This window comes from Corapipo altera, unplaced genomic scaffold (genome assembly GCF_003945725.1).
Source record: "Corapipo altera isolate COAL_440 unplaced genomic scaffold, ASM394572v1 1, whole genome shotgun sequence".
Lineage (NCBI taxonomy): Eukaryota > Metazoa > Chordata > Aves > Passeriformes > Pipridae > Corapipo > Corapipo altera.
In genome coordinates, this window is record NW_020884873.1 from 10,947,975 (window position 1) to 10,975,825 (window position 27,851).

General features: G+C 44.2%; 1 protein-coding gene and 1 long non-coding RNA gene across 3 annotated transcripts in view; both read right to left on the minus strand.

The window, feature by feature from the left end:
* HIPK2 (homeodomain interacting protein kinase 2) overlaps nt 1–27,851 on the minus strand; it is a 123,542-nt gene that overhangs the window by 58,331 nt on the left and 37,360 nt on the right. For both annotated transcript variants that reach the window (XM_027660778.1, XM_027660788.1), the window contains exon 2: nt 26,626–27,724. In XM_027660778.1, the coding sequence (XP_027516579.1) occupies nt 26,626–27,722 (1,097 nt within the window). In that variant the 5' untranslated portion in view covers nt 27,723–27,724. The remainder of the gene's footprint in view (nt 1–26,625; nt 27,725–27,851) is intronic.
* LOC113955424 lies at nt 380–8,742 on the minus strand. Its single transcript, XR_003530547.1, has 3 exons — nt 8,732–8,742; nt 6,220–6,225; nt 380–815 (listed from the first exon to the last, which is right to left on the minus strand). It is a non-coding gene; the product is annotated as an uncharacterized LOC113955424 (long non-coding RNA).

Below are 27,851 nucleotides of genomic sequence, written 5' to 3' on the forward strand. Positions count from 1 at the left end.
CCCCTAGTTCAAAGTCGCTGGAGGCCTTGGTTCTTATCATGAAATGTTCTGCCAAATCAAATGTAAACAAATGACATGCACAGTTGACATGGCAACAAAGCAGCCCTGCACGCAATGACAGCATTTAACTCTGCCGGGCTGGGCATAAATTTGCAGGAAAGACCAGAGCAGGCAGGAAACTGCAAAGGTAAAAGAAAGTGTCTTCTCTCCTTTCCCCAGGTGCCTGGAGAAATACACTGCTCAGCATCCAGGAGTTTGCTGCAAAAATTGCCAGCCCATCTCCTGCAAGATGTCCTCAAATTTCCAGGCAGTTTTTTGGGTGGCATGAGAAGAACACCAGAGCATCACACATGTTTATAGATCTCAAAGCCTCTCAGAAGGAGTTCAGCATCTCAGACTAGTCATTCCTACTGAAGACTGGTAGCATATCCCTCTCCTGTCACGACCCACCCTTGTGTACAGATCATTCACAGGAGCAGAGCTCAGGCACACACACAACCATGATAAAAAGCAGGGGAGAGTGAAAGGGCTCAGAGAAAGGATATAGAAGCACACTGGTAGAATCACTTGGTATACAATATTGTGTTATTCACCCCCTTTGCAAATCTCCCACCAAAATACAGCCCCAGGCACATATATATTTAATAAAAGGTGTCAGAGTAAAAGTTGCCACTGCACTAGGGCTTACCTTGGACTGTGCAGTTTCATCAGCTCCCTTAGACTAAGTCAGATTCAATGGAAGCTTGGAGCCAGAAGGTGAGTGTTTAAATGCAAGCACTTTGAGGCAGGGACTGCAACAGTTTGATTTAACATTGCTTTTCTCTACAGACCTCATAGTTTTCTAATTTTAGATGCCCAGGACAATTTTCATGCTCTGACCTAATAAAAAAATACCATGTGTTGTCAAAGAGCATCTCACTTTTATCGTGTGGAAAGCACTGTTCCAGGTATGGGGGTACAAATCCCTGCAAAGCCTGCACAGGGTGCAAATACTTTGGGAGCCTCAGCACTGGGAAGCATCCTTTTTGGAGCAGACTATTTCAGTTTCACCTCTCCAAGAAGGTGTGTGATCTCTGACTGCCTTTCCAGGAGAGCCTAGCAAGGCAATGTTAAGTCTGCAAGGCAAAGTCCCTTTAAATAAAAGCGGCTGGTGATGTTAAGATAAGCATCCAAGCAGTAAAAATAATGAAGCTGGCTCTTAAATAATGAGTGCTGATGGCCCCCTCTGCTTGCATTCCTAGTCTAATTACTTACATGGTTAGCTCAGCCCTATATGCCTTTCAAATGCTGCCATTTAAAAATGAAAGTTAAATCCACTTGGAGAGGACAAGAACTAATGGGAACTACAGTGTGTGCACATTGCTGCCAGAGGTGAGGGTCCTACCACAGGGGCCTTTCCCCTGCGTCTCTACTTTCAACACGAAAACACAATTTAAAAATCAAATGAGTTGCCAGCTTACAGATGGAAGAATAGCTCTTTAAGATGGAGGAATCCGCAGCTTTTGAGCTTGGGAATTCAAATTGTTGCCTAGTATGAGACATTATGAGGCTTGAGTTACCGTGCTGATGCCAGAGAAGGCATGAGGAGAAGGCAGGAGGAGCAGCTCTTGATGAACCACAGGCTTGGGTCACAGCCCTGCTGCTGCCCTTTGCCTGGGATCTCCTTCAGCTCCGCCCAGCTCCAGGAGAGCACCCGTGAGCATCCTCACCCCCTGTGGCACATGTCCCAACCGTGCCCCAGTCACATGGACAGGCCCCTCACTGCACACAGACACGTATGTGAAGTTCCACCAACAAATCCATAGGGTTCCTTGCACAGCCTCCAAGATCAAATTAGAGGGTTAAAGGTTGTTTTAAGAAAAAAAAAAAAGGAGAAAACAATGGCACAGCACAGATGGAATGGGATCAAGAAACTGCAGGAAGATTTGTTGAAGAGGTCAGGGCCAAGAGCATCACCCCACTGCCACAAGAAGGGTACCCACCTGAAGAAAGGCTGCAACCCCACAGGCTAGCACCCCAGCTGATGTTTCATATGTGCTCTTCCCATTTAGTTTGGCACCAACATTTTGGCTCCAGAAGCTATGCTGGCAACAAGTTCTTTCCTGAAAATTTATCACATGCCTTTATACAAAGCTGCCAGAACCATTTATAGACAGTTATCTAACAATACCTGCTTTTTCTTCAGTCATTAAAGAAACAAACAGAGGCTGGAAAAGAATTAGTATGGAAAAGGGGCCTCTACTTTGGAAGAACAACAGCCTCGGACTACCAGAGACAAGGGAATGCTGCCCTGCCTCACAGACAGGCTAGCGTGACAACAGTGATGGATTACGGAGAGGGATCGCTTCTCAAAATGATGTCCAATTACTCTTCATGCCCAATCAAATTGGTTTTAAGTTATCCCTCAAGTGAAAGAAGCATTCCTGACCTGGAAGAGAAGGCAGGGGCTTTGTGTGTAAATAAATAATCAGAAATAACCATAGGCTGATGGTGCAGTTGCTGGGGTCTATCAGAGAAGAAATGAGAAAAAGGAGCTGTAATAGATTGCTATCTCATATCTGTGAGGATTTTTTCCGAGATCTGTAATTTATGACAGATTGTTTTTACGAGCCAGTAAATGATGATTTATAACATTAATAAGCTGCGATAGGTAAGTTCCCCAAATATGATTCCCCTGTGTACTTCCCCATGACAGGGATGGAAAAGATTTTCCCTTCTAATATGAAGATTGAACCTCACAAAACCCTTAGCACCATTCCATAACACAAAAGCAAGTCCTGTGCTTGTCAGGGACACAAACCCAGGGTTCAGCCTGCCTTTGTCCCCATCCCAGAGTGCTTACCCTGGAGCAAGGAGGAGGGAAAGAATGGCTGGGCTCACTCATGCATACAAGTCCACAGAACTACGGGTCCTGGCTTGCAAGGTGCTCGGGGATGTGCTGTGCCTTTTGTAAATAAAGCACCAGCTATACATCTATGCCCCTGGATAAATAATGCATTCACTGCAAGCACTGCATATCTCTGGTGCCAGTTTTCCTGCATTTAACAACTCCAGAATGACCCTGATCACTTCTAGAAGGGACACAGGTGAGCCTGACAATTACTTTTCTTTTACAGCCTAGATTTGGAATAAACAGCTTGGAGGAATCCAGAATTGGATTCCCTTTGGCCTTTTCTCTAAAGTCCTCACAAATTTCATACCTCCAAAAAGCCCCTGCAACCATCTGAGAGCTCAGACATAAAATGTGGTCGTTAATGAAGATGTGCCTCTACTTCCAGAATGTAATTCATTAGGAGAGGAGTGACGGGGAGAGCAAAAGGAGGGAAATCAAAAGCAGCTCCCTTAATGTTCACAAGTATTCTATGAACCAGGAGTCCAGTTCTAGGGAATACGAATAGTAAATTGCTGAGTGACTTTCTAATCTAATTATTTCACTTGCAATTCAAATTATTTTCCAATTAAAACCAAGCTAATACATTCTGAAATGTAAATCAGACTCTATTACCTCTTTTTAATTGCAATGCCTAAACTATTCCCCTTTTCCCTTTAATTGATAGAAGTCAGGGGGAGATTTCCACACATTCTCCGTCAATCCTGTAGGGTTATTTCATGCTGGCCTTGGCAGTCTCACCACCCTTCACCTCTGCCCTTGTTTCCTCCATTGCAGAGGCTGATGCTCTCTGCTTAATGAAAGCAAAAAGCCTAGAGAAAGAGCCAGAGGAACAGCTCTTTTCTCCTGATGGCAGAGGCACAAAGGTACAGACAAAAGATGTCCCTCAGGTGCCAGCTCTTGCCCTAGAAACAGGGTGTTTGTCCCTGGTCGGTGAGGACCAGAGAGCCCTGGTGTGGTACACACAGCACGTTCCCGTGGCTTCGCTTCTCCTGCACTTGACTGCTGCCTTCTTGCAGAAAAAAAAAAAAAAAAAAAAAGGAAATAAGTACAGAACATTTTGTCCATTTAGCCAGCCTAAGTCAGATATAAATACATAAAGAATGAGCAAGGAAGCCTCTTCCGTAAAGGGAAGCTATTTTTGATTTAAGCAGGGCCCTTTCCAGACTGAAAACTTTTGAATAAACTTGCAATGTCTGTATTACTTCCCTTTTCTGCTTAAAACTAACTCTGCAGACTACCTCTGCTCTTGAGTTTCATTTACATCCTACACTTGCCTTTTTTTCCCCTCCAAATTTCTTGCAAGTACTGATAACCAATTCTGACCTCAGCAACCACTCACAAGTCCCTCTTGCTCCAGGGTGGGTGTCCTCACTCTCCCCACAACAGCTAGTGACCTCCAGGTGATCTGGGCCCATAGATCCCTGCACAGCAATGTCACTTGGGAAGTGGATGATTACAGCATGCCCACCTTGCAGAAACACCAGCAGAGGTGTTCATTGTCACCACAGTTTTATCTGCATGGGTTGGAAGTGGGTAAAATGCCAGGTAACTGCCCATTGACTCTGCAGTCCATGTCTGTGTCAGCCCCAGCCTGCACTCCTGACCCCTACTGATAGGAATAGGATGGATGGAGCTGAGCAAGCAAAAGGTGCTGTGAAGGGTGGGCGCTCATTCCAGAAGTGAGAGGCATCAGCTCCTGCTGCCCACAGGAAAAGCAAGTGAACCCAGTGAAACCAAGCAGTCACACCCCATCTGTGTGGGCAGCTGCTCCAGCCGTGATAGGCTGCGCTCTTAAGCTTTCCCCTTCTTGAGTCAGAAATCTGAATTAAAAGGAAAAGAGAAAAAGACAAGAATAAAGAATGGGAGACAATCAGCCTGGCAGACAGTAACTGTACTGACAAGCAGCATGAACCCTCACCTGTATTCCACTATTAATGGAATAAATTAATAGAGAATGCAGATGTGGAAAGGCTTACTTTGAATCCAGAGGGTGCCTAATCCAAATTTAGTGTGGATTTATACTTCCCACAGTCACACTGCCTTCATACAAGGCTAATGGAGATCCAAGTCAAATAGAACTACCCTCCACTTTGGTGCAAATATGTTCTTTTCTGTTGTTTAATTTTTAAGCATTACCTCTAAAATGCTCTGGGAATTTTCAAAATTCAGATTCACTTCATTCTTCATTCAACAAACATCCTTTCTCTACCTATGCTCTTCCTACAGTTTGATATTAAAATTTGTATTGCCTTGTAGTTTATGTCACTACAACACACTAGAAATCATTTGGAGAATACAAACCATTAATTGTCCTCACTTATAGAAAAAAAAATTATATATGATTATTTTTTTCAGGCTAGTCCTCAAATGAAGTGGATTTTTTGTTTCATCTGAAGAAAATGTCTCTAAATATTTGAAGTATTTAATATATATATATATATATATAAAATATTTTAACTGTATATTATACATTTAGATTCTTGAGTCAGAGGACTAGCCAGGCAGTTAAAAGGTGGGATGCCTTTTGAGTCTGAACTACCAGTACCCTTTAAAAATTGTATGCAGAGATACTTAAAAAAAACCCCTGGCCATAACATATAGTTTTCTAGAAGTCATCTCAGCAGATGGGTGGTGATCTTTTATTATGGAAAGAATTTCAGATTTCTGCAATACCTTCACTGTGTCGTTTAAGGAAGGTACAAAACAAACCCAAATCTTAAATGCGAAATCCCCATTTTCAATGAAGAGGGGAGAAGGGAGAAACAAAAATCCCTAGTGGCATTTTTATGTGTTTAACAACTCACTGGTAATCTCTTCATCATCCAGGTGACAGTAATCCAGCCTGTCTCTCCCTCTCTAGGGCTTCTAGTGGCGAGCTGCAGCTCTCCACACCACAGTGACACCCCTCAAAACCACTACAACCTGCTATGTTTTTCTCTTCTTGGTTTTAAGCCATGTGTTGCTTGGTATGGCCAGCCCACAGATGAAACAACACTGCGTTCATCCAAATCCCTCCTTCCCAACCGGTTTGCCGACCGCGGGATGGTTTTGCATTTGCTGTCCCTCCCGGGTACTGGTCATTTCTGTGTTTTATTGCTCTGATCTCTTCAACTCCTTCTTACTACAAGCACATTTCTGAGAGAAGCAGCAAGTGCAGGGGTCAGTGTGAGCAGAGGCAGTGGAGGGTTTGGTACTCGGCTTTTGAAAACAAGGAGGTTTGAAGAAAAGAACAGAACGGGAATGACCCCACGCTTCTTTCCTGCTCCAGAGTTTCGTCTTGCACCTGGCTGCTCACCACGAAGGCTTCCTGGCACAGGGGCCATCACCTTCCCCTATGGTTCTTCCCACTTTTTTCCCCCAATGGATGCTGAGGATTTTAAGAATCTGAAAGGCTCTGGGCAGCTGTGCACAGAGAAAGGATGTCCACCTGGGCAGCTCTCCACACCCCAGGGCCAGGGCTGGCACATAACACCAACCACCCCAAACCCCTTTTCATGCAGGATGTCCTAGGGCCTGCCCAAAGCAAGAGCACTGGCCCTGGGACATCCCCATGCAAAGGGGGATGGGTCTATAAAAATTAGAAAAGTGGGGAAAAAAAAAGAATTAAAAAAAAAATAGCATAGCCTAGACTTCCTTGGCAGCTGCTTTTCACTACTCAGGAAAATTCTGAAAGCAGATTTTCTAAGAGCTGTCATTGTAGTGAACCTGAACCACAAATAACTCCACAGCTGTTGCACTGGAGATGCATGGATTTAAGTCAAGAGAAGCAATTCCTCTAACTTCGGTATCAGGGAGAATCACAGAGACATTCTTCTCCCACCCAGGCTGTTCCTTCAGGTTTTCTCCCAGGAAAAGATAACCTACATCACTTGCCCATCCCTGAAATCACAAGATTATAACTCTTTTTTTTTTTTAAGAATGTATTCAGTTTTTTAAATTTAGCTTGTTTTCAAACTCCTTTTTGCAATATCACTGAGGTCTAGAAATGCCTCCCCCTTTCTTAAAGTTAAACCCCCGATTCTGTCAGGGAGGTAGAACGTCCAAATAAAAACCTCTCAGTCGCTCCCACTTGTTCTGTGCTCCCATTGCAAAGAGGTCTCAGAGTGTACAAACAGGCAGTGACCCACTGAACAAGACCTAATCCAAAACAGTCACCCCTCAAAATGCCCCAAACACAGCTGTTGGGTCCTTGGCACCAACTGGTTTGCTCTCCAAACCGCCTCCCACCTGGCCACACTTACTGCAAAGGCACATAGAGCTACTGTCTCCTGGGGTCCCCCCCATGGGTTGCTTGTTCCTGCTGTCATCCATCAAGAGTCATTTTATGTTTCCCATCTCTGTGCCCATACCCAGAACAGTGCAAATTTCACTGTGCATCCCTCTACATGGAAGAACAAAAGCACAGGCCTGATTTATCACATTACCTTCAATAAACCCAAAGGATTAACAAAATTAATTGAAAGGGTTAATATACATCTGTAACAGGCTATCCTGGTTATGACATTTAGCTTCCCTGCCACAAACGAGTTATCCGGTCTCTTCTCTAGAGTAGAGGTAAATGTCAACAGAGATCAACAATCATGTATTATAAATATACAATGCGTAATTTTTTTCTCCTGCTGTTTTGAAGCACTGAAACTGCTTTAGATGACAGGCATGAATACTTAAAAACTTTTGGAATAGGTTTTTCTGAATCCTCCTAAACTTTTAATGACTTACAAACTGTGCTGTTGCCTACAGGACAGAACCAGAACGGTGCCTGTGCCAAGCAGCAACAAGCCAAAAACCAGCTTCACTTTCACTGCGCCGAGCAGGTACCATTTCCCACAAAGCAGACATTGTATCTGCTGGGTGTCAATTTGTTATACCCAGACAGTGGGGTATTAAATGCAACAGAAAATCTGCAGAAAAATTTTCCCAGTTCAGTAAAATGTTACAGACAGCTCTCAGTTCTAATGACATTGGCTTCTCTCACTGTCCGAGAGAGACAGAGCCCACACAGGATCTGCTTCCACACAGGAAAGCAGGATCTGCTTTACAGTAGGCACACATGTGCTAGATAGCTGTTGTTTACTAGGTCATGTTGATTTTGCTTTCAGCTATGTTTTCTTAGGCACCCACGTCTCTTCATGTAGGAGTGCCTTAGAAATTACAAAATATTACTCCCACTCAACATGCACTCGTGTATGTATACATTGGGTTTGTGTGTACACAGCTACAGAGATGCCCACCATAAACAAACATTTGCATCCATAAGCTTTCAGAAAAACAAAGATATTTTTCCATCCCCTCACAGGAAAGGACTGCACCTGAAAAGAGCAAGAGCTGCACTCTCTCTGCTTTCATCCACTCTCCCCATCCCAACAGTACTTTGGAATCCCAACTCCTCTGTGCCTCACTTCCAAAGGGACCACACTCAGGCACAGCTCTGTTGGCCACCTCTCTCCTGCGGTAGACAGAGGAGCAAAAGGGGGTCCTGCTCTGCTGAAAGCCTTTCCCTGCAATGCAACTCACTTGCAACTCAGCATTTCCCCACAGAGGGGCCTCCAAATGCACAGATAATTTCACTCTATTCCTTCCCTGCCTCTGAAGCATCACTTCTGCTAGCTGTGGAAAAGCCCAGTTTCTTGGAAAGAAGCAGATCCTTGCTTAAGATAGGAATTCCTGTTACGGAAGCTGATCCCAATCAAGCCCTTCCCTTCTGCCACGACCTCCACCCCAGTTTAGCAAATTCACCTTCCTGGAAATGCCTTGGCTATAAATACAGTCCTAAGAACAGCCCTTGTGACATTTTTCCCTTTACTACATAAACTTTCCACTTGCCTAAATCTTCCCAACAAAAGCCACCACACAATACAGACTGAGGAAAGCAGCGCTTTGCCGGAGGAGCAGCGCGGGTGGCAGCAGGCGATCCATCGGCACACATTTCAGCATAGAGCTGCCTTGCATGTGGCTTTGCAAGACCATAATATAAACTATCCAAAGGATTCATGCCCCTGTGCTCAAGTACCCCTTGTGCTCCCCACCTCGCTGTCACCCCAGGTTTGTTTAATTTTGTAAGCAATGGTTTACAGAAGCCACGCAGCAGAAGTTATTAACGCTGCTTTGGTATGGGGAAAAATCTCATTAACGTCAGCAAAAGGAGGAAGAGTTCTGAAAAGCTCCCAGCTAATTTGCTTTCTTTTAATTTCTTGCAACTACAGTAAGCAGCATAACGCTTTCCCAATAAATGAGTCTTTAGCATTGTGGCAGCAGCCTTCTCCCCAGCCCGTTCTCGCTCACACTTTTAACCCTTTCCCAGATTGCTGGAGAGCAGAAATGACTGTGAGGTGCACCTTCCCAGAACAAATGGACTTCAGACATTTCCAGTAATTTATCCACGTGGTGGAAAATCAGTTTTGACTGTGTCTTTTTTTTTCTTTTTAATTTTTTGCTTTGCAGCCATCACAGCAGTACTGAGCTGGTGCTTCCCACATCCTTTACTTGGTCTAAATTCAGTTTCTCTTACAGTAAACACAGTTCCTAAAGGCTGCAATCCAGTTCTTTTCTGAAAAGAGGTTCAGTGTAGCATATCCCACACACTGGCTGATTTTTAAAACTCGCTATGTGATCTATTTTCCCTTACTGCTTTGAAAAGTTGAAGAGCAACAATTCTATTTCAGACTCGAATTTATTATTTTTACTCCACTGTAAAAAAAAAATAAAAAAAAGGAATAATGTTGAAGAATGTTTAAGCATACAGTCTGGAGGGTAGTAAGAAGAGAGGGTTTCAGTTTGCTTTGTACAAAAAAAAAAAAAAAAGGCAAAAATTGTCCTCTCTATAAAGTAAAATTGGATTGATTTTTCAACCATCAAAAATGTTACAATAAAGCCAACCCCCAAAATTTCATTTATTTTATTTGACTCATAGTGCTGGGGGGGGTGCTAGGTTGTTGGGGGGGTTGGGGTTTTTTGTTTGGTTGGTTACTTTGTTGTTGGTTTTTTGGTTCTTGGTTGTTTTGCTTTGGTTTTGGTTTGTTTTCTCTCCTCCTCCCCCTTCCCCCCAAAACTTAGAGAAGTGAAATTTTGGAAGGAAATCACGTTCAGATTAGCCTTACATGGGATCATTTATTCACATCAAAACAAGATATAGAAGTCCAAACGCTATTATTAATATTATTATTTGATAGATCTTTCAGTCAATACTTTTTTTTTTTAATTCTCAGCAATGGATTCATCTAAGAACACTAGCTTTTCATTTTAATTAAGTTCCTAAACATCAAGGCTCCAACCCAAATCTTTAAAGTATCAACCCTAAAATCTAAAAAAAAAAAAATCCCAACCCAAAATACAGAAGAATCTGTTGTTATTTTTACACACACACACAGACCAACTAACATTTTTCACCCATTCCCATGGCAGCACAGAGGGAAGCAAGGACGGCAGGAGTCCCTGGGATGGAGAAGAACTTCTGCTTGGACATTTGGAAATCTCTCCCCAGGTCCCACCAAATATTGCAAAGGTCCAGCCCTCCCAGCAGAGAACACTGCAGACACTGGAGTGGAGAGAAGGGATGGATCAAAGCAACATGAGAAGTTTCTTGCCCTGATAGTTAACAGAGGCTTCTCCACAACAAAAATGACCTACCTGTCCTGGGGAATTCACAAAGTAAGAGAAAAAAGCATGTCCTGGCACCTGCTAGAGTACACTGATTTTTTTGCAGAGCTAATCAGCACACCAGTACATATGAAAAAACATCTATTGTATTGATTAAAAATAACATTACATGAGGAAATTGGGTGGTTAGTGAACTGGTATTTGAGTAGACCCTTTGTTGAACACATTTCAGACAAGGGAAGCTTCTTGCACTGATTTGCAAGTTGCAGAAAACCCCACTGCTGCCAACATTCGAAAATAATTAAGTAGGACCTTTGTTGTTTGTGGAAAGAAAAGAAGCCAATAAAGACATTTTAGCTTCTTTGAAATAATATTTAATGATCACAAGCTTCTTGTATGGAATAAAACTGTGTCTGCACGATGAAAAAAGATGTCCACCAGTACATACATACATATACCAAGCCCTGCACTGAGATACAATTCCTGCATCATTTATAGTTACTTTATGTACTTCATCATGTATGCATGGATGAGCTAAACTGAATGCAGGATACTTAAACTGTCTCATTTGTCCAAGCCAGTCACAATCACACAATTAAAGGAAGGCCATAAAGAAATCCTCACTCAAACAGGGAACAGAAGGTTAATTTTCTTGTTTGTTAGAAATGTGGCCCCCCTATTTGCAACTGAAATCCAGGAGTGATGGGGATTTTTAAAACAAAAAACAATCAAGAAATCTGAAGCAGGTCAGGAAAAGCAAACTCAGATGGTTTCATTGGACAAACCCCAGGGTTGCTACCCCAGCAGCAGCTCCCACCAGGAATCAAACACCAGTTCACGTTTTCCTCTTGTTTGTGGAGACATGAAGATATTAGAAACACAAGTCTTCCACTTATCTGCACTCCATCCTGACAGCATTTTAAAATCAACTCTTGTTTAGCATTGAAAATATAGAGCACCGAACAAACATCTTCTGGTGGTGCAGTCAGTGAGGAAAGGTCCCTTCTTGCCATTCCTTCCTTCCCAAGACCCAGAGCTTCTCAGTTGCCAGGAGCATTAGAAAACCCATTCTGTTGTACAGCCAGAAATTTCTGCTCTCACTCAAAACACTGAGCTCGCTGTGCTCCTAACAAAGCTGTGTTCAAAACAAGCGCTGGCATGTGCATTTATGTGAGATGACTGAATGGCCCTGCAGGTTGATAAAATGTTCTGGAGTCTTTCACATACAACTAAAGTCATCAGCTTGAACCCAACCCATATCAGTGGTGTCTGAAACTGGCTGCAGCTAGAAGACTGCTGGTGTCCTATCTAACAGAGTTGGTAGTATCCCTCTAACTCCTGGAAGACAAATATACACACTGTTTGGTGTGTTTTGCATGGTGAGGGCAAGACTCAGAAAGGAATGAATTTTGAACCTCTTTTTTTGTCCCACCAAGGCAGCTCTTTAACTAGATACAAGGCCTGTCATGGACTGTGACACACCCTCCACAGCTAAGTTTTAATTGAAAATATCCTCCATGTTACCATTTCATACAGTCCCACAATTATCTACCACAGCCTCGTGAACTTATGGATGACACATGTCTCCAAGAGAATATGCTGGAAGAATCCATTCCTTCCACACCACGCAATGAAATTCTGAAAAGGTTAAATCTGAAGATCAGCCCTGAAGAAGTAATAAATAAAAAACCCCCGAAACAATACCATCCTTCTGGAATCTGCCCTTCCCTCCATATCCCAAGACCATGACCAATTCTGCCAGTCAGTTTTCCCATGGGAGCTCGATATCAGTAAACTCAATCTGCCACAAAAGATAAACATGGATACATAAATTCCCCATTCCGTTTGTTTGCATATAAATGCTTCGTCTGAATGAAGCCAAACCCCATCTTTGCTGAAACTCCCTTCTGAGAGCAAAGGGCTCAGAACCCCAAAAAATGTGGCAAATCCAATTGTAAAGTCATACTGAAATAAAGCATGGTTTGGATTACACCTCATTTTACTGGGATTTTCAAACCTCCTACGGGCACTCAAAATGGTCTGGTTTTAGCCCATTTTTACTGCCTCACACTGACCACTTTAAAAATCTAATTACCTGGTGAAAACTGCTCCCTATGGTCTGCTTTCTGAACAGTACCAACTACTTGTCCTTTACCAAAATGACAGAGAAATAAAGGGTGATCCTCCCCGTGTGAGCTACAGGCTTTGCCCCTGCCTCGCTGAGGTGGCAAACCCTGCTGGCTCGCTCCCGTTCACACAGACCTGCACATGCTCAATAACACCATTGATTTTGTTTGTGAAGGCAGAGAGAATCCAATTTTAAAAAGCCACATTGATTCCCACCCATTAAAACAGAGCAAGCTGCAGCATTTGCTAAATGGATAGAAAAAGACTGAGGTCAGGGTGGAGGGGTGGGATAATGTCATTACCCTGCGCTTATTCCGAAGGACAGAGAATTCAAAAAACAGACAACAAAATAGTAACGGTTTGAGTTTATATTATTTGCTGTAGTTTCTAAATTACAAAAATAGTGAGTCAATAACAAGGGAGTGCCCGGGAACAGTGACAACAGAAGGCATCCAAGAGTATGTAGCTGTGATTAGTTGCATTTGGAGCATGAAGACACACGCACGCAGCAAAAGAGGGCACAGACGCAGGAACTGAGAGAGAAGCCCTGTGAGTATCTGCAAGGGCCCTGTCTGCTTTTCAGTTCTTTGTTTTAGCACATTAAACAAACAGAGACATCACACAGGTCACTGAGGACCTTCCTTCTGCAACTGTGGCCCCAGCTGCACTGCACACAAAAACTATTATTATTCTCTAATGGCTGCACCTTTTGGACAATGATTCAGTGTTTTGGTTTTTTTCCCCCCCTCCTTTTGTGCAGTGCCACTTAGTCTTTCGCTTCATTTTATGTTTTATTTGCACACTCTTGAAATCTTCATGTAGTGACTAAAAATTCATGAGGCAGCCATAAGTAGGAGCCTCCACTTCCCTCCCCCCTCTTTTTCTAACCGTAGCAAGCAGTTAAGTAGGTACTGGGCATAAATCGGTGCTGCCGCAGCAGCAAGAGGGTGGGAGAAGCTGCGGATGGGGAGGGAGATGTTGCTGCAGTCCTGGGGGTGCTTCCTCATCCTGCATCTGGGAGCACAAGCTACAGAAGGTTGGGCAGATACAGGTGTTAGGCACCATGGCTCGTCAATGCCCAGCAAACACATCCCAGAGCACAGACACCCCACGCTCGATGTGGTGGCTGCGCTTCAGCTCCACCCCGCACACTGCCCAACCACGAGCCTGCCCACGTGTGGCAGAGCAGTCATTCATCTGTTCAACCTCAGCCCAACAATGCACACAGGCAATTCTAGCATTAGTGAGGCTTTCGTAATTGGTCCCAGCTGGTTAGTTGTAACATGCCTTGTTGTTGAGCAACTACTTGGTAACGTTGTCAGATATCCCCTTGTTGCTTAAGGAGGGTTAATATCTTTATTACTTATGGGCTGCCACCAGCCTGTGTCACTCTCCACAGATAAGAAAGCCTCTAAGCTCTTGGTCATTCAGGGCCTCGTTGGAAAGTCTTGTGCCAGCTTCAAGCAAAGCAAGCTCTGACTATAGCCAAAGCAGCCTCCTGCCCATTCTTACCAGGGTTCCTGCAGTGTCTCAGTCCTCTGGCTGCTGCAGGGTCTGCTGCCAAGGCCAGCTACCTGCCAGCTCTCCGACCGCTGTGCAGAAACCCTGGCTCATGAGTACGTACGATCAGAGCACGGCAGATGTTTCAAAGCATTGTGAAGAAACCTGCTCAGTGCCCGGCCACGCTGCTGCTGAAAACGGTGACAGCAGCAAATACTATAGTTTGGCACAGCTCCAAAACTCTACGCAAGGCAACACAGTAGCAACCAAACGCACTCTTCCTGGTGTCCAAGGGAAAGGTGCAACAATGTGGATCTCTCGAAAGGCAAAAGCATGGAGGAAATATAATGGAAGTGGTCATTTCACAAGATACTTGAACATAATACCAATGACTCTGAAAATTTCAGTCAAAGTTTGCAATCATCCCCACTCCCCCAGCCCTCACCTGTCATGAAATTTGACCTGTGTAATACAGCAAGTCAGGGACATTTTCTGCCAAAAACCAAGCACTTTCCCCTTTTTTCTCCTCTGTCACTGGGATGCTGTGACAGCCCCCTTACAAAAGCAATGACTAGAGTTATATTCTGCACATAAGATTCTTACGTGACTTCAAATGTCATCGTGTGGGCAGTAATCAGATCCTGTTGCCCCAGGCTGAGGTAAAAGCTGTGAGTGTGTCTAAGAGCTAGAGCTTCAGGGTTGCTCAAAAGCACAGACCTTGAACTGGAAATGAGTTTCTTCAAATCCCATGTAAGACCAAACCACAGAACTGAGCTGCAAGGAGTGGTCTATGTGGTTGTATCATCTATTGTCTAGAGCAACTCTGACCTTTACCATCCTCATTTTTCATCTGAACCAATCTCTCATACCCTGGGTTTACTCCTGCTTCTTTTCTCCCCAGCTTCTACTTTGGCTGCCCTTCAGAGCCTGAGATGGGCACCAAGGTGCTAGGAAAAATCCTTCCAACTCAACATGGAACAGACACTGCTGCACTTCTCGAGCTGCTGGAAAGAAGTGGCTGGCAATTCTTCACTTCTCTGATGAGGCAGCTGAAGGCTTGGGCTTGTTCAAGCTCCACTCAACAGCTCCCCAAAGTGACAGGAGTTCTGTTAATTGTGTCTTGACACTCAGCTGCCAAACACTGTAGATGGATCCTTCTTCTAAGACATGAGCTATCTCCCCATGCATGCCCAATGCTTCCAACAACCACACACGAACAGCAAACACACCATAACGACTCATACCCATTACCACCATTCCTCATATTAGAGCAGCAATTCAACACAGGCTTTAACATTACCCATGACTCTGAAAGCCAAGAGGGTCATTCACATAAGTTTAATCTTAGTTACTCTTGCTAGATCATAGGTACTGAGGTTGGAAGGTAATTCTCTAAATCCAGTGTAAATGTTTAAATTTTATTCCCAAAGGATTTATGTAGACATAAACATACAGATTAAAAACAAGCAAGACTTCAAGAGCTTGTTACTACCTTCTAAAGTAGCCAGGCACATGGATATTTTATCTCTCCTTTTGTCTCTGCTTTCTTCTAACTGCACAGTTTAGAGACTTCATACAGATCAGAGGCAGAGTTCAGGCTAGCACTGACAATTTCATTAGAAAAAAAAAAGGCAGAATTGTGTTTTCTTATGTTCTCTGCTCTTTTATTGCTATTTTCAAAATGAAGAACAGACCCTACTGAAGTGCTAAGGGCTGAAAACATAACTCTAAATGATACAGGAAACCCAACTTTGTGCCAGTCCATTTTTATCCTCTCTTTGTGGCCATAACAAAGCTGAGAACAAGAGCTAAACAATAGAGAAAAAAGGAATAATTTCAACGTAATTTTTTTTGCCAAAAGTAACATCGGTGACAATAACAAGAATACATTCAAAAGACAGAATGTTATCTTCCAAGCCAGTTAACATGCTTTTCTTTCTATTGCTCATTATGTATCTTACGCATCAAGCTGCATTCTGACCTCACAAAGGAATACATATGAAGCCACCACATCTCTGTATGCATATTGGCACTGCTAAGTAAAATCCAGCCCATACTACCTTTCTCCTCCCTGGTCCCTCATGCACCTGCCAAGAGGAGATAGATTATCAAATGAGCCTCCAGAAAAGCATTTCCAGAAACAGTAATATGACTACCTTCTGCTTTTGCTTGTGCTCATGGAGCCCTCCAGAATCCAGTCCACTAATTTAAGTGCCTAACAATGGCAAGAGCTGTATTTTTGACAGCTATGCGGATGAGATCACTTAGGTAAGCTTTTATTTTTTATATAGGCCTTCACCACTACTTCCTTTTACCTACTGAAATCAATTGGCAATATTTCATCATTAACTTTTTAGCACAGTAACCAGCAAATTCAGCTAGCCTCAGCTGAACCTGTTTACATTTTAGATTTCATCTGTCCCTCTTAACACTGTTGTGATCATCAAAGAAATATTCCATTTTCCTCCTGGATGACTTTTCTCTCTTTGCAGTCTCCCATGGGCAAGTAAAACACTCTTACACTAAATATTCTGAAACTTCTCTTAACTCATCAGATGTTCCTTCCACCCCAGTACCCTAGACTTTGAGTGCAAAGCTCTGCATAGAAGCAACTGGTTGAAATAACAAATTCTTACCATGGTGGATCCAAAAAAGGCCATCAGCTTTCCTTCTGTATGCCAGCTGTCACATTAACATGCGTGCTATCCCTTGTGGTCATATGCACCATTATACTCTCTATTACCCTTTTGTTTAAAGGCCTCAGCCACAAAAATCCTTGTGCACTAGGTGGTGTAAACAAAGCCCTGCTCCAGCAAACACAGCATCCAAGGAGAACAGTGCAAGGTAAACAGTGACAGACACCTATAGTCTAGAGAGTGGAGAGTACAGGGAGAAAACATTGTGTTGCTCAGCAGTATTACCACAAGCAATCCAATCATACTATCTGCAGCTAAACCACAACTCATTACAGTACTGCTCCTCCTGATGTCAAGTTAACTGAGACATTGCTAACTTCTCCTTGCCTGCCTCAATGTGAGCATGACCATCAGGTGCTGGAACACACAATTCTCCTTCTCCTCTAGACGTTTCAGCTGATGACCTCCCTGGGCTCAGAAGCTGTGCCAGTCACCAGAGTTATCTGAAAACTGTCCATAAAACTTTTGGCACTTTTCATGTCTTATCAGGCCAATTCCCCCATATCTACCCTGCCTCTGTCCCTTAGCAGCGGCCTTTAGAGAGAAACAGTAGGTTTGGTAGTGTGTAGAAATCTGCTACTCCCCAGTTAATGCAAACTAGCAGAAGCAGGGACAGAGGGGACAGAACCTGGACATGCACCCAAGCACTGATACCATGCAGTCACAGCAAAATAAAGGCAAAGTAAAGGCAAAAATTGTCAGCACAGAATGACTCATGTCTGTAAAATTAAAACAATGTCTGCAATTACTTCTGTCCTTCAACAAGCAGAAAATAAGAGCTCAAGCTGCCACTCAGGGTCTCACAGATTACCTGCCAGCCCATCACAGGAGAGGGGCACTGTCCTCTTTGGAAATCAGCTATCTCTGGTCTAGAAGTTTCCAAATAGCAAGTAGAGTGAAACCTCATCTTCTTTCCTCCCACACTTTTCCTTATATGCGAAACAGTAACTTCCAGGTAGCCATGGCCTGTAAGAGGATTCCTCCTCTGCCCTGCCCCTCTCTCAGTTCCTAGAGCCACTTCCTCTCAGAACTGTTAGTTATATATATGGATATATATATGGATGCCTCTCTTCTGCATTCTTTTTATCCTTATAAAGCACCACAGAACAACTATTGTATGACCTAGCCTATAAGGCAAAGGACGTTTCCTTGACCTTCCTCCTTAAACAGGTAACAGCTGTGGCTCTAACTCAGCTTAAGTCAGGCCACAAGATTAGTGTTTTTCAAGCAAGATAACCGCTCTCAGCTGCTTGAGAGTTCCTCCTTTTCCCCAGTATGACCTGGAGAAGGAGGTAGCTACTGAGCTCCCACCTGAGAACAAGGTGCCTTTACATTAGCTTAGGCTAATTTGAAGCATCAGTGCAGCAAATGGCTTGAGAAAATCTAAACTGGGGACTGAAATCACGTCATTCAGGGGTCTGAAGCTGGGGAATGTGTAACCCCCTACTAACTGTAGCATCTTCAGGTAATTTCTCTCTTCTGGTAATGACTCATTCATTTATAAACCAACGTCAGTCATTTTTCTAACCTCATTGCTAATAAGCACCAGAGCAGTAACACTTTCCAATCAGAAAATGCTCTTCAGTGTAAGACAGCTTTCCAGTACCACTGTGCTGGGCCCTAAAACTCGTGAACCTAATGAATGCACAGACATACCCAGTAAGCTTCCTCCATGCTACATTTACATCTTGCCTGCAGTGAGCAAATGTACAGAGGGAGGTAAAAACCTGATAGGATTTAAATACGTGGTACTTGAGCAAAGTATCCCTGAAATCCTGTGCAAACTGTTGCTAATGCTTTTTCACACTCACAAGTGCGGATGATGAATTTCACTACTCATAATTCTTCTTATTTTCACACTTGGAGCACCGATCTCATGCCAACAGCCCCTTACCTCATTTGCTTCTCAGCAGACACCACTGCCTTTGGCCAGCTACTGCCCTGACTCAAACATGCATTGAAATAAGTGTAGGAAGACACAGAAAATGATACCAGTGTGTGTGACCACAGTGCTTTTGCCTTCACTGGCCACCTATTGCTCGAGTAACACCTGTGGGTCATCACACCGCTGTTCCTATGAGCTGCTGCTGCTGTTCTGTCATTGGAGCTGAAAAAAAAGAGCACCCTCTCCCTGCTCTGTTTCCTTTGCACTTGGTGAGGAAGTGACTTGAGTGGGAGGAGAGAAAGAAGACCAAACACAAAACCACAGAAGTAAGCAACTAGGAGCAGAGACCAAACTTTATGCCTTTCACACACATGCGAACAGCGGACTCTGACTGCAGTTGGCTCTTGCTGTAGCCCTGCCAATTGTACCGTCACTCACAAATGTCACTGCAGAAGCAACTGCTTGTCACTGTAATGAGCCTGGTTATGCCCTAGCCCCAGATCTGGGCACAGGTATCTTTACCAAAACACAGTAGGTCTTTTATGTACTACAGAGATGGAGTCTGAAGCTCTACAGCCAACAGCTGGAATAGGAGCGTTTTTATTTCTCGTAGGTAAAGCTAGCCATTTGTAGCTGTTTCAGACTTGCCCTGGTACAGTAAATACAAGAGTGATTTTTCACATCATTTCACCAGGCTGCAGCCTTAAAAGGACTTACTGTGCTTACAAAGCTGGAGAGAAGAAAAATAGACAGCAGGAAGTCCTGAGACAGGCTTGTTTTGGTGATGATGTGAGAGAAATAGTAGTAGGAGAAAAAGAAAAAAAGAACAACAAAAAAAAAGTAAACTCAAGAACACCTGTGGCCAACCTACAAGAGGGGAGACTGTGACTTCCAAGCCACTCCCTGATCCTCCCGGTTTTATTGAAACTAGTCTGGCAGTAAGAAAGTAGGGATTAGTTTAGGATTCATTGCTAGGTTTAAAAGAAAAAGGTTTGTGATGTTTTCATCAGGAGTTCCCAGATGACTTCAGGTGGTAGTACATGGACTGGTAACAAGTGTATTTGCGCACTGCTTCCTTTCTGCGAGCCCTCAAAATAAGCATGTGGGAACTCCAGCTCAGCCCCTTTTGGAGTGTTATTTGTTCCAAACCATAAAGTGTTGCATTTGGGGAGGTCAGCCCCAGGCAGGGGACTACATGGCACCGGGTGGTGTGAATGCACACAGAGGGAAGGGATGCTTAAGTGGAAATGTTATGGAGTAGAGGGTGGAGGGGAAGGGGAGCACAGTTCTCCAGAACCACGTTCCTCTTGAGCTGATGTTGAGAAGGGTGAGGTGAGCTACCCCAGTTCGGGCAGGACACTTGTGTCAAAGCTGTGGTTGACCACTGAGCCCTCAGCAGCAGCCATGTCACTTCAGCTCTGCTCCTACTCCTGTTCCCTGTCCACACAGCACTGCCTGAGCTGTGGGTACCATCACTGAGAGTGAATGGGGGATCACTGATGTCCTTAAAAGCTGCAGCAGCCTTTGGAAAATGCTCTTTTTTCAGAAGTAAAATTTTCCCCCATCTTTTGTTTGCTCTTTTGCACCAGAACCAGAGTCCCTCACCTGTGGGGTGGCAGCAGCTGATGAAAAAACAGTGCTTCTGACCCTGGTACCTGCCTCTGGCTGCCTTTCACATACTCATCTCTGATCCACAACACCCTTAATGGATTGGTCCCTGCCGGTGGGCACACAAGTTCCTTCCTTTCCAGGCACCAAGACAAAACTGAGATCTGCAGAAGGAATAATTACTGTCAGTAATTATGTCAGTGCCCCATCTTTGCCATATAGGAGCTGTTTTCAGAGAGGAGAGGGGACTGAACACATTGGCTCAGCATTCAGTTGAGATATTTGATTTTCCACTTCTGAGACACAGATGAAGCAAAAGGAGACAGCACGAGACTTCTCCCTTCCTTTGCCTATTGAAGACCTTTCTTCACTGGGGAAAGGTTCCCTGTCAGGTTCCTTGAAAACACCTCTGTTACAAATATTCTTGTGCCTGGAAGCACATAACTGACCATATCTTATACACTTAGTTAATAAATAAACAAAGCCCTCCTGCGACAGACAGCCTTTCTGACTCTACACAGGGATGCAGGGCTCCTCTTGGAGCTGGAGCTGGACAGGGAGATGCTATGGCGTCACAGGGAAAGGGGCAGACCACTAGCTTTGACAAGATAAAGGAGGAGCTGGAGTGTCTGCTCAGAGAAAAATAAAAAACACCTAGGGAAATGGTAAGAAGGTTTAAACAGAGAAAACACTAGGGAGAGTCTAGTTTGAGGAGATTGTTTAGGCTGAAATACAGGTTTTTTTGTTTTAAATTAGACTGCAGATAGGGAGTTACTTTGGAATATACAGTGTGAATCTTCTGTTGGATGCACTGCAAACATAATGCTGGTTTACCATCCCTGCTCGGAGGTGATTTATACACAAAGGAACTTGGCAAAGAACTACCTTTGCTTGAGTTTTGCAAAACCAAAACCCAACCTGGCCTGACTATCACAAAGATGGGACAAAGCCAAAAGCTTTCAGCTAAATGTCTGTTGCCTTCCAAGACTTGGTGGTCAGGGTACAATGAAACTGAGATTAAATTAATCCTGGTGTTGGTTCGGAAAAAAAAAAAATCCTACTGAATGTTGGTTCTGAAAAAACCAACTCCAAACTCCAACTGTCCTTTGGAAAGAAACGAACAACTGCTTAAAATAGTATAGCTTGAAGTGTGCTTTCCTCCACAAAGTCTTCTGCAACGTATTGCCAGTTTTGCAAACCTGCAGTCCTACTAGACATGATCATCACTAAGTGAAACCAAGCTTAGACTTCAGCAATGAACTCTGTGGTTTCACTCCAGTCCCCAGAAGGAACTTTCCTCCTCAAACCATCTAGCTATCCTGCTCTTTACCTTGGAGAGGCAGAGTCAGTAAAGCAGTGAATGTTGCAGGTAGGACTGAAACAGACTGGCAGAGCAATGAAACTCCCACGGCTGCAAATGCAGTCAAGTCTGAGATAGAGATGTTTTTGCAAGTCCAGAATGGCAGAAGATTTCGAAATATAAGTGCACTAACACTGTTATACAAGGACTTAACAGATGTCAATTCACTGAGTAAACAAATAAGCATAGCCTATCCCTGTGCCATTATTACTGCCTCATTTAAAGGGCAGTTTTGGCCAGAATGACACATACTGTGAGTCACATGATGGGGAAGAGGTTGTGACTCTGCTCAAGAATCTATCCTGCTTTGGCTCCCTGTCAGCACAGCTAGAGGACTGATACATGTCATGGTACAATGTCCATGCGTGACAAGATGGACCCAGTTTAGCCCCCTGCACCCTCAGGAACTGCACTCACCCAGCTAAGCATGTACAGCCAGTTAAAAACCACACCTGCACACAGCCTCACTACTCACTCTGTATGGGCGTTTGACAACATGCACGTAGCTTTTATGCCTGCATATTTTCTTGCAGAGTCTGAAACTAGACTGATAAACACCTCTTCAAACTGATACTCGGCTTCATTCTCTGTTATCCAAACATTTCATCAAAGGCCACTTACCTACAAAGCAGACATCCCAACTCGAGCCAGACACGCCACATACCAAAGCCTTTTGAAAACAAGGAACCTAACCTACATTTATCCACTAATAGTGGAGAGGTGACAGCCACTATTTTATATTTGCAATATTTTGCAAATTCTAAAAGACTTAAATCTCGTAAGGTGATTACGCCATTAATTAGCGGAACGTTATCATCCCTGAGGTGCCAACACAGCAGCTGTTTCAGCTGAACAGCAAAGAAAAGCCAAGAGGGCAAAGTAACATAGTGATAGTGCCCCCACGAGCAGCCCAACTGTTCCGAGCATCCTGGCGCTGCCACCCCATGATAGAAATCCACTCTGGTTCCAGCAAGGGAGGACCACAGATCTCCCCGCCACCCCAACCACTCCCATCTCCCAGAGGGTAGTACCCCCTCTTCCACCTGGGTACATGAATAGGGGCTCTATCAAAGGGGACATCTGTTGCAGCCTGAGCCCTGTATTTCTCAGGATATGGGTTTTCCCAGGAAGCTGTCCATACATAGCTTATCAACCCAGAAGGGATCTCTCTGGTCATTCATCTCTCTGACTCTCTGCAAAATGGAGATCATAGAGACTACCTCAGTGATCTCCCCTTCAAACTGCAGCATGAAAAAGAAAAGAAAAAAATAAAATCCCAGGAAGATACCCTGTGACGCAGCAGCTGTCGTAGATTTTTGATCGGTTGCTCTGTGAACAGGGTTTCATTTATAGCTTAAGAAATTGTCTGGTTAAACTGCCAGTTGCAGAGCCCTGCTCCTGCCCTGCGAGCTGGGCAGAGCAGCCTCCCATGGGCAGCTTCAGTTCCTACACAGGCACCTCCAGACCATGGCTGCATCACCATGTACCCCCATGAAGGGTCAATGATCAGGCCCAGGCTGATGCAGCTGGTGATAAGGGACAAGACGAAAGACTATGGTGACCGAGGGGAAGGCTGGGACCCCTGTTCCAAGCAAGGGACATTTGGATAGCCACCAGTCAGGTCCTACAGGCACTGGCTAAGGATGCCACATGAGAAACACTGCACCACAGCGAGTTTTGCACCAGAGGCTGAAGATGGGTGGGCAGAAGGAGGATTATCCTCTTCACAGCACCACCCATTCAGATGACCACAGACTGCAGCTGTAATGTTCTTTGTCACGTCAGGGCAGGGCCCATGGTGTGACCCTGCTGGGGCTTATTCCCTTCACCAGAGGCCTGAGGCTGCACTGGTGACATGATGGCACTGCCCTCCCAGAGAGGGATTCTTGGCAGTGAGGGAGTTCCTGCAAGGCCCACCTTAGGCTATCATGTTATGCTTTGCCTTGGGCCCCTCTATGGGCCCAGAAGCAAGAGTGAAAGATCTCCAGAGTATCAATTATGGCACCAGATCTAGCCTGGAGCTGGCTATATCCTCTGAGGGTTGGGAGCTAAATTCTGTTAGACTGAAGACATTTTGATGTCATTTTTGGTACTTTCCATACCACTCTGCCACCTTAATGCCACCACCATTCTTCCAGAGAGCACTTGCTTAGAAATATCTCTAGTGGGACAGAAACATTGCTGAGTTTGGTGCACCGAGCGAGGGCCCCCGAGCAGCACCAGCAGCGCAATACCAAGTTCCAATCCATCCCTCCCACAAGAAATGGGCTGAAGGATCTGGTTCATCTTCAGAGCATGTTACGTGGCAGCAATGGCAAATCACTCACATAAAGTCTGCAAGCAGCCATGGTGCTTCTCTTAGTTTATGCAGATTCAGGTCAAGAAAGAACATTGTTTAAAGATACTTTTGTCTCCCACCTCTGGGAGAAGAGGAAAGGCCTTATATTACCCTGAAAATGAGCAGGATCCCAAACACCTTTCAACCCTTGAAAGGATTTAGCCATCACAGTCTCAAAAGTAGTGATACAGAAAAGAAAAAGCAAATTGTTAATAAAATATGGGGACGACTTAGGAATTTGCTCCCAAAAGTCCATAATAAAAAAACTCCAGTTGAGATTCAAACTCTACATTATATTCCCCAGTGCTCTGCCTCATCTTTCCTTAAATGCATGAGGCACAGGGCTTCTGTCACTTCTTTGGCACGACTGCTTAGAGTCTGAGAGGTTTTACTACTCTGAGGAAGCTTTTCCTTCACATTCAGCTTAAATGTGCCATTTCTTGAAGTCATCCCCTTGTCTTTCATACTCTAGCAAGCAGAACAAGTGTAAATTAAATGGAAGACACATGAAATCTTTATAAAGCCCAGTGTTTCCCCTAGCATGAAAGTTCCTTCTCTTTGGAGTGGAAGGGGTCTTCACTCTGTGCTGTATTTTTCCCTATCAGAAAATGAAGAATATAAATTTTCCTCATGACTTGAATTTAGCTTAATCAGCAGCCCCCTGCTGATGTAATTCAACCCAACAAGATTTTTCTTTTTTTTTTTTTTCCTGGTGAGCTGCTGCCCTTTTTCCCTCCTCTCACCAATTCAGGCATGGAAAACAAGGGAGGAATTAGACAGATAGAACTTATTATCTATCAAGTTGTAACTTCAGACTGGGCAGGAATAACATTTAAAATATAAAAAGCAAATTTTATCAAGCCTTTTCCTCCCCAGAGACTGACACAAAAATATTCCTTGTTTGTCGCTGAGAATGAACCATTTTTCTCTTTCATTTCTGCTTTCTGTCACATATTTCATTTTGGCTGCCCCTTCTGTCTTTCAGCTAGGGACCTAGGCTGCTAATGCAGAATCACAGATAACTCAACAACAAAATGCCTGTATTATCTTTTTTTTTATTTTTATTTCTAGTCTGCCAGGTAATTGCAATCCTAAAAGCTTTTGCATATTTACCACAGAAACATGTCTCTCCTGGAGGATGAGACTGTCATCAGGTAGAATATTTCATTTAATAAGCCTCTTCTGAGGTATAAACTAGGGTTGGGGATTTTTTCCTGGCCTCCTTCAGAGCAAAGGACAAGCAGATAAAAATCAGCTGCTGCAGTGCTACACTGTCAAAGTTCCTGTTCCTGTGAAAATTAACTCTTTCTCAGCTCAGAGTTCAGGTAGGCTTTGCCACCCTGAAGTTTAAAGTAGGAAAAGGGTCTGTTATTAACTCATGTTGGCTTTTTGTCCCCTGCCCTACCCATGTATGACAGATTTCTTTCCTATTTACAAACAGAGCAACTACCCTGCTTTTCTGTAACCCATCTGATGAGCTGTGGATGCTGCCAGGACTGATTGTCATTAAATCAGTCATCAAGAAGGATCGCGTTTTCCCTCTTCGCCTGTTTCGCAGAAGTGCAACAACAAAAACATGGTCTGAACATTTCTAAATTCAGCTATTATCTAAAGATAAATTCTGTTTCCCCCGTCCCACTATTTTCCTCCATGCCTGATGTAGCAGAATTGCTTTTCTCAGTCCTTGAGATGTTGACTCAAGCTGACTGGTACCAAAGTGAGGGGCTGAGGAAAACATCTATGGAGAAACTTTGTGTCTTGGAGTCAAGACGGAGGGGGAGGATGGCCTTCCAGGGGTTATGAAAAGAGGCTGCTTTGCTAAAACTGTTCAACAGAATGAAAAGGGATATAGCTGGTTCACAGGTTTCCCGTCAGGCACGCCTTCACAGAGGTCAGAACTCCATCCTAGCACATAACAAAGCACTGTGACTGGGAATCAACAGACCACACCCAGTCCTCAGTCCAACACCAAATCACTGACAATACTCATTCAGCTCTACCAACAGCTTCCCACATGGCAATAGGTGTTTCCAGCCTGGCCAGGCTGTCTGCTTGCTGGGAGGAGAGCTGACAGGCGCCAGCCAGAATATTCCCATTGACTCTAGCAAGCTGCACAGCCTGTGTGAAAACTACTCCCTGACAAAGCATCATCTGCATCCACACAGTTTTCCTGTGGGTCAATCTCATTCTTGTAAAATCCCTGTTTTCACATATGAGTAAAGACTGGAAGACATATTTGAAATATGGATTGATTGTTTAGGTTAAAGTAATACTGACACCAAGAACCTACACGCATTTACTTGGAATAGAAATGTGGACTCTCCAGAGACGTGCTCTCATCTGGAAACATTCCCAAAGAGAAGAGAGGGGAAAGGCTTTCTAAACTGGAACTGGAAAACTCTATTTTTACAACACTTTTTAACTATTTACAAATTTACAATGGTTTTCAGTGCAAGTAAACTCCAAGGAGTTAGGACACCATTTTTTCCTATCACCAACAAGCCATTCTAAGACTCATCTTTCTTTAGGATTAAGGGATGACTTTCATTCATTTACCTGAATGTAGCAAAATTCCCATAGGTAAAATACTTCTAGTTACGTTACATGAGCCCAGTCTCTTACCTGTAATATCTGGATTGAAGGTAGGTAGAACACACAGCTTTAGATACATGGCTAGCTGAACCAAAGTCTATGACCTTGACCCTATATGGCTGTCGGGATGGGTCTACCAACATGATGTTCTCTGGTTTGAGATCAGCATGAATCAGTCCCAGGCTTTTCAGCTTCATTAGGGCAGTTGCCACCTGCTGGAGAATTGGTCGAATGTACTTAAGGGGTAAGGGACTGAATTTATTTTGTTTTAGGAAATCATAGAGGTTCTGCTCCAACATTTCAAAGACCAAGCATGTGTGATTCTTGTGCTGGAAGCACTCGTAAGCACGGACAAAGTTGTAGTCATCCGCACTTTCCGTGCTCAGCCGAGCCAGGATGCTCACTTCAATCTGGCCTTGCCGGGCATAGGAAGGGTGGTTTTTTAGGATCTTGATAGCCACAATCTCATTAGTGCCACGTTTCCAGCATTTGACTACTTGTCCGAAGGTTCCACGGCCAAGAAACTCTAACACTTCATATGTGTTGGTCATGGAACAGAGCACCTCATGTTGCACCAGCTGGTAATCCCCTTCACTGTTGGAGCCACTGTTTTTGGAGGTGGCTGTGGAAGTGGTGGCGGTGGCTACAGTGGCCCCACTGGCATTGTTCTGAATCATTGGTGGATGCTCCTCAATAATCTGCACGCTGCTTGTGTTCTCAATCTCCTCACTCTTGCGCTTAAGTCCACATTTTTGGTAGGTGTCCAGAAGGCTCACAGTGCTGCGACGCATCAGGTTGTGTGGCCCGCCCAGTGTTTGCCCAGACACTGCAACCACACCAGAAGTGCTGTTGGCAGATGTCACCACGATGTGCCCCGTGCTTGCTGGGAAGATGATGGTCTGTTCGTAGGGGATGCTCGGATTGGGGATCTGGAGGGAGGCGTTGACGGCTGCTGCGGCGGCTGCTTGGGAGGACTGCACGTTCTTGCTCTGGCTGTAGACTTTGCTGTGTGTGCCGTACCCAGTCATATCCCAGTTTGAACTCGGCTCCACTTTCAGTTTCTTCACGCTACAGAAGGCACTTGACTGAAGGGTATGAGGAGAGAAAACTTGCACATGCGAGGCCATACCTGCAATACAACATCAGAGTGAAACCACAGTGTCAGGATGCCATCCCCAACTTTTTTCATTTGCTCAGTGGCAGGAAAGGGAAATGGGACACAGGCTTCAGACACAGCACAGACACACACATGCAAA